Source organism: Patagioenas fasciata, chromosome 19 (assembly GCF_037038585.1).
Source record: "Patagioenas fasciata isolate bPatFas1 chromosome 19, bPatFas1.hap1, whole genome shotgun sequence".
NCBI classification, from domain to species: Eukaryota; Metazoa; Chordata; class Aves; order Columbiformes; family Columbidae; genus Patagioenas; species Patagioenas fasciata.
The window spans coordinates 7,327,997-7,334,768 of record NC_092538.1 but is presented as its reverse complement, the minus strand read 5'-3'; the positions used below and the strand labels follow the sequence as shown (position 1 = coordinate 7,334,768).

General features: G+C 60.9%; 1 protein-coding gene across 1 annotated transcript; it reads left to right on the top strand.

Annotated features, from left to right (window-relative positions):
• Window positions 1–2,876: 2,876 nt before the first annotated feature.
• Window positions 2,877–4,834, top strand: HSPB1 (heat shock protein family B (small) member 1). The gene is made up of 3 exons (XM_065853175.2): window positions 2,877–3,303; window positions 4,162–4,225; window positions 4,474–4,834. The coding sequence occupies exons 1-3, from the start codon at window positions 2,958–2,960 to the stop codon at window positions 4,631–4,633; spliced, it is 570 nt and encodes a 189-aa protein (XP_065709247.1). The 5' UTR covers window positions 2,877–2,957; the 3' UTR covers window positions 4,634–4,834.
• Window positions 4,835–6,772: the final 1,938 nt, after the last annotated feature.

Here is a 6,772-nt window from a genome sequence, read left to right as displayed (position 1 = left end):
AGGGAACAAATTACTCAGCAGAGACCTTGGGGAGAGCAGCTGGGGGCAGCTGGGGACCCCCCAGGAGCGCCCCATGTTTTTTTGGGTTGGTTTGACTACTTTAGCACAAGTGTATCTGTGGGGGTGGGGAGGGGGCTTCTCCAGCCTGTGCTTAGCCAGAGAACACAATGGCTCCAGCAGAGGAGTCACCACATCCCCACGGTGTCCTGAGGGACAGGGTCAACACAAACCATTTTGGGCCACCCCCAGACCCAAGCACACACCGAGCCATGGATGAACAAAACCCGGCACCCAGCAGCCCACCCCAAATCTCTTCCTGAGCAGGGAGATCTCAGGGGGCCACCCCTGTGGGTTAACGCTGCTCATCCCAGCTCAAGAGCCAGCGCTGGCTCCCAGAAACCTCACCCAGTTTGGGGGGGACCAAGCCGTCACCCCCAGGACAAGAGAGCTGCAAGGAGGAGGGGTGGGTTGGGGATTTTCCACCCCTGTGGCTGCATCCAGCCATCCTCTGGCTTTGCCATGTCATACCCCACCTTTGGGAGGTCATACCCCATATTTGGGATGTCCTACCCCACCTTTGGGCTCACAGCCCTCAGCCACCTCCCGCTTTGGGGCCAAGCGGTGACTTTAAAACTTAGTTACAAAAAGCAAGAGGCAGGAGGGTCCCCGGTTTTTCCAGCAGCCCCGCTTTTGCAGGACTTCGCTGATTTAAAAAAGAAAACCTCCTCCCTGGACACGGATGACAGTCCTGACCCCCGGGGCAGTTGGTGTTTAATCCTCTTGGGCCCCATGTTTTCCGTTCGGCTGGAGCAGGACGATGGGGATGAGCCTCCGGTGGTGGGACAGCAGCTGCCTGGATTAACCCACTGCCCCTGGATGAAAAGCCAGGCTTTGGCAGTCCCGCTTGACACTGATTTCCAGACAGCTGGGACTGGGGAGGGTCCTTTGGACCCCAGCTTGGCTGGTAACGCGACAGCCTCATCAGTTATTGGCCTGATGAGGTCCTGGGAGGGCAGAGATGTGGGGCACTGTGGGGTCGTCACCCAAACCCAGCACGTCAAGAAACCGGGCTGAGGAGTCACCAGCCCTTGGAGAAACATCTCCAGGAGCTGGGTCATGCTGGGTGCCAGCCCCTGCGTATCCTGCTGGCAAAAAAAACCCTGCTCTGCTGGCAAAGCCACCAGGACAAGCTGAGCTGTTAGAAACAGGGTGACCAGGTAAGCAGGGGACATGCTGGTGGCTCTTCCTGGCTCAATTTGTCCCTGCGTGCCAGCCCTGGGCAGGGTGGCATCTCTGGATGTGACCATGGCAGGAGGAGGAGATGAAGATGCTCCCCCGAGCATGGGGAGATGAAGGGCATAAGTGTCCCCAGTGTCCCTACAAACTCCGGAGCCACGCGTTCCAAAAACCATCCCCCCAACTCCAGCAGCATCCCCATGGCCCATGGCGCCCCATCGCCCCCTGGAGAAGCTCAGATTGGCCGTGGGAGCCCCAAAACCCTGCTGGGAGAGGGGCTGGTTCCCTGAAAACATCCCCATTCAAGCCACCGGCCAGTGGGGGATATTTTGCCAGTGGCCCCAGCCCTGCAGCCCCCGGGGCTGCGGCTCCTGAAATCTCGAGACCCGACTGCAGCGCGGACCAGCCAGCACATCAGGGAAAATGTCCAGTCTTCCTCTTTTACAGTCTCTGTCTCCTGCCGCGGAGGGAGCCAACTGGAACAAATACTCTGTAGAAATACTTCAGTATTTTCCTGTCGCGCGTGCGCCCTCTCTCTTTTTTTCTTTTTTTCTTTTTTTTTCTTTTTTTTTTTTTCTCTGGGTTGTGAGTACAGCTGTAGATTCAGTGAGCTGGTTCAATTATAATAAATTATACAGTATATATTGTAAATGACTCTGCCGGGCACAGAGCGGTTTCTTCACGGGGATGTTAACCTGCTCCCTCAATGCAGGTTGGGTGTCTCGCCAGCTCCCCATGGACCCATCCTGCTCCCCCCGCCACCCCCACCTCGCTCCTCAGCGCATCAGCCTCTGGCTCGGTGCAGAGCAGTGCTGGGCACCGGTTGTGTGCCTGACCCCCAGGATCCTGCTACGGGGTGCGGGAAACCCTCTGGGGACGCCCCACTGCTGGGGCAGAGAACTCCCCTTGCATCCTTCCCATCTCCCTGCAACCCTCCCTGCATTCTTCCTGTTTGCCTGCATCCCTGCATCCCTCCCTGCATCCTTGTATCCCTCCCATCCCTCCCTGCATCCCTTCCATCCCTCCCTGCATACCTGCATCCCTCCCTGCATCCCTTCATGGACATGAGGTCAAAGGATTGCGGGAGGGAGCCGTCTCCCCTGCCCCAGGGGAGTCCATGACCCCTCCAGCCCCATCAGCTGTATCAGCCCCCCCCGTCCCCATCAGCCCCCACAGGGTCCCATCAGCCTCATCTGCCTCCCAGGGGCTGGAGCAGCTTCTCCCCAACTTCGTGCTGGGGGGTCCCCACCGTGATGTGGAGCCCACAGGGTGCCAGGCGGTTCTAGAAGCTTCTGGCTGGTGGGTGAGGCAGCAGCAGAGGCTCCTCCACTGAGTCACCCCCCAGGCGCTGGCCCGGCCCCAGCCCCCTCCCCACGGCTGCGCATCCCTGGGATGGTTTTACGGGTGAGGATTGCAGGCGGGGGGGTGAGGCCGGGAGCTGCTCCAGGGAACATCCATCACTCCCAACCAGCCAAACCTCCCACGGCGAGAGGCAGGCGGACATTTCCCTGGCAGGGGGTTCGGGGGGGCTGTCAGCCCCCTCCCCGCACCACCCACCCAATGCGGCTGCGTGCGGCCGCCCCAGTGCTGGGAAAGTTTCTCGGCCCTTCTCGGCCCTGCTGCAATTTCCATTAATAGCCAGCTGAGCCACCCGGCTAAAAATAACCACCGGCCCTCTTCATAAGTCCCCGGCGGCCGCCCCCCCGGCAGCACCACGGACCATGGCCGAGCGCCGCGTCCCCTTCACCTTCCTGCGCAGCCCCAGCTGGGATCCCTTTCGCGACTGGTACCATGGCAGCCGCCTCTTCGACCAGTCCTTCGGGATGCCCCACATCCCCGAGGACTGGTACAAATGGCCGAGCGGCAGCTCCTGGCCAGGATATTTCCGACTTTTGCCTCGGGAAAGCGCATTGATGCCCTATGGGCAGGCCCTGAGCCGCCAGCTCAGCAGCGGCATCTCCGAGATCCGCCAGACCCCCGACAGCTGGAAGGTCACCTTGGACGTCAACCACTTCGCACCCGAGGAGCTGGTGGTCAAGACCAAGGATAATATCGTGGAGATCACCGGTGGGTGATGGGGATGGGGGTTTGTTGGGGGTTCCTGGGTTGGGGTAGCTGCCCCTGGTGTTTACTGGGGGAAAAAAGGATGGAAAGGGAAAGCTGAGTGGGTAAATGATGGGGAGCAAGAAGAGGAAAAGTAAAAGGAGGAGATGGTGGGGGAGGGAGGAGAGGAGTGGAAAAGGGAAGATCGAGGTAAAAAGGGAAGGGAAAATCAAGGCAAAGAGGAGTGTCCAGCATTACAGGTTCAGTCTGGGGGTCCATTCACACTGCAGGGGTTGCACAGGGTGCAGAGTCCCCCAGCCCCATATATTGACCCCTTGCTGCTGTCCCAGCTGGGACGTGGGGAGGGACCCCTGGCTGTGAGCCACAGGGGTCTTGGGGGGTGACAGTGCCTTAGGGAGGGACGCCCTGGCCCATGAGGGGACAGTGGGTGTCACGAGCCCCATAGCCCCCCCGCAGCGCCCTGGGAGGCGCCGGCTGGGCCGCGGTGACAAAGGCCAGGGACATGGTGACGAAGGCCAGGGGTGCGGCACAGGGCCAGCAGCACCCAGTGCTGGCGAGGGGCTGCCAGCAGCGTCCTGGGGGGGGTCTGAATGGGGTGGGGCAATTCTCCGGTCAGCAGGATTTTTGGGTGCAGCCCCAGGGAGTTGCAGGTGCTCCATCTCCAGCCCTGCCGGGTTGGGGATGCAAAATGGTATTAAGGGAACAGAAACCAGGACAGGGGGGATCAGCCTCCCTGGTGTGGGGTGATCTCGGGGTATGGGGGGCAGGGTAGGGTGGATCCCAGGCACAGAGACCCCCCCCAAGCTCCCTGCACACCCAGAACTCCCCATCCAACCACCCCATGGATGTTTTTCCTTCCAGGCAAACACGAGGAGAAGCAGGATGAACACGGCTTCATCTCCAGGTGCTTCACCCGAAAATATACGTAAGTACCAGGGAATAGGGGAGACCAGATCCTGGCAGCACCCCCCGATGTCTTTGGGGACCTCTGCCCACCCACCCATTCCCTCCAGTGCCCACTGGGTAAACTGGGGATGCCACTTGTCCAAACTGGGAGCGGGGGGAGGCGGCAGTTTGGGGCTGAGCATCTGTCACCGCTCACAGCATTGTGCCCACTGGGCTGCAGGTTGGGACAGGGGGTGTCACAGCCCTGACCCCTCTCTTCCCCTGCAGCCTCCCTCCCGGTGTTGAAGCCACAGCCGTGCGGTCCTCGCTGTCCCCTGACGGCATGCTGACGGTGGAGGCCCCCCTGCCCAAACCGGCCATCCAGTCTGCCGAAATCACCATCCCCGTCACCGTCGAGAGCCAAGCCAAGGAGCCAGCCAAGAAGTAGGCGGCAGCGAGGAGGAGGAGGAGGAGGAGAAAGAGGAGAAGCTGTTGCCAAAGCCACCCCCCCCTAAAGTGCATCCTCACCCCCAGCCCCATCTCGCATCCCCCTTTTTATTGTTCATTTTCTACTCGCCCCATCACTGAGTGCCTTGAATAAATGTGAAGGAACCGATAGGATCAGCCGGAATAAAAAGCGGTGAAAGAAGCGTGTCCCCGCGCCCTGTGTCTGTGCCCAGGGCCCCGGCAGCGCCGGTGCACCCTGGTCATGCCATGCCGGGGGAACCGCGTCACGGGCATCGTTTCCTGACTGGACCACCCTGACAGGGCTGACTGGGGCCAGTGTGGCCACCAGGAGGGCCACCAAGCCCTGCTCAACATCCTGGGCTCAGCATCCCAGGTCTTAACATCCCCAGTCTCCCTATCCTGGATATCCCACACCCCAGGTCTCCTACATCCCGGCCTCCAGCATCCTGTGTCTTGACATCCCAGGTCTCCAAAAACTCTGGTCTCCATATACTAGGTCTACAACATCTCAGGCTCAATATCCCAGTTTTCCACATCCCAGGTCTCAAAAATTATGGATCTCAACAGCCCAGGTCTCCTACATCTCAGGTCTCAACATCCCAGGCCTCCAAAGTCCTCTGTGTCTGATACCCCGAGTCTCTGACATGCCTGGCCTCCAAAATGCTGGGCTTTCCACATCTTGGGTCTCAGTATCCTGGGTTTCTACATCCCAGGTCTCTAAAATCCCAGGTCTCAGCACCCCAGGTCCCACCATCCCTGGGTCTCAACATTCTGGATCTGAACAGTTAGGGTCTCAACACCCTGGTGTCACCCCCCTGGGTCCCTACATTCCTGAAAAACAAGCACAATCCACAGGTCACAGGGCAAACAGGGGCTTCAAGGGCAGAAGCTCTGGCCAGGAACCACCCCAGTCCCCAGCATGTGGCCCCTCCAGTCCCAACCCAGCCCCCTCAGCATGCCCCTTTCCTTTTACCCCATTGCCGTGGGCCAGGCAGGTTTTGGGGGTCAGCTGGGCACCTGCAGCCATGCTGGGGGGCTGGATGCAGTGCAGGGGGTTGTGGTCCCGATGCCTTTCAGCCTCAGCCAGCCCCGTGCCCCCCCACACCTCCATTCCTCCAGGCAGGACTGGCCCTACATGGCCGGGTCCCGGCTGCCGTGTTCCCGCTCTGACAAATCCCACTAATCCCCCCTGAGTCATCCCGGAGGCAGACAGTGACCTGGGAGGAATCCTGCAGCTGCGAGGCCCCTTTTCCGAGCCTGGGGGGGCTCCGTGTGCCCCCCAAACCCTCCTCCATGAGCCCCAAACCACCCACCCCAGCAGCCTCAGGTGAGATGAGTTTGGTGGGCCCCAGGCATGACGCCTGGGGTGGGGTTGGGGTTGGCTCATGCTGCTTGGGGTCACACTTGTGCGTGGGGAACCCCCCCTCCACGTGTGCAATTTTGGGGATGGGTGCCCATGGCAACCAGAGTGATGGAACGGTTGCCATGGCGAGCAGCAGCTGCTGGCAGCCCAGCCTGGCGGTGGGGAGGGATGAACACCAACCCCCCCGCTCCAGGCCCTGTAGAGCTGGAGTGGAGCTCAGTGTAATGAGTTTGCAAGGTCTCGTGTGCCCTGGGGACATCCATCTGTCCGGCTGCAGCGTCGGGGAGGGGGCGAGCAAGATGTCCCACCCCCCCAGCCCCTCTGCCTGCGGCTGTGCTGCCCCAGGCACACCCAACACCCCATTCTAGGGCTAAATCCTGCACGGCAAGCAGTGAGGAGGCCCCTGCCCGCCAGGCCATGCTGTTTTGTTCTCGCTCTGCTCCTCCAGTGCATCCCTGGGGGGCACAGACACTGCTACTGCCCAAGAGATCCATTCCCCCTCCAGGTGGGGAAACTGACACCCGAGCAGCAAGGGATGGGGGCTCAGGATGGGGGTGATGTGGGCATAAGCCAGGCTCAGGAAGGTGTTAGGCCAGGATTAGCTGGGCAGGATTGGGTCCTGCTCCCGCCTGGGCAGCCCAGGACTATTGGCCAGATTTATCAGCCCCATTGTGTCCCCAGGCCCCCGCTCCCCTGGGGCCGTGCTGGAGGGGGACACAGGTGCCTCCCAAATGCCCCCCCAGCCTCAGCAAGGGG

What these genes read in the sequence shown, in the direction of transcription:
- HSPB1 (XM_065853175.2), top strand. Translation starts at nt 2,958, where the DNA reads ATGGCCGAGCGCCGCGTCCCCTTCACCTTCCTGCGCAGCCCCAGCTGG. An exon ending in TAATATCGTGGAGATCACCG is followed by an intron (nt 3,304 to 4,161) that starts GTGGGTGATGGG and finishes TTTTCCTTCCAG; the next exon opens with GCAAACACGAGGAGAAGCAG. An exon ending in TGCTTCACCCGAAAATATAC is followed by an intron (nt 4,226 to 4,473) that starts GTAAGTACCAGG and finishes CTTCCCCTGCAG; the next exon opens with CCTCCCTCCCGGTGTTGAAG.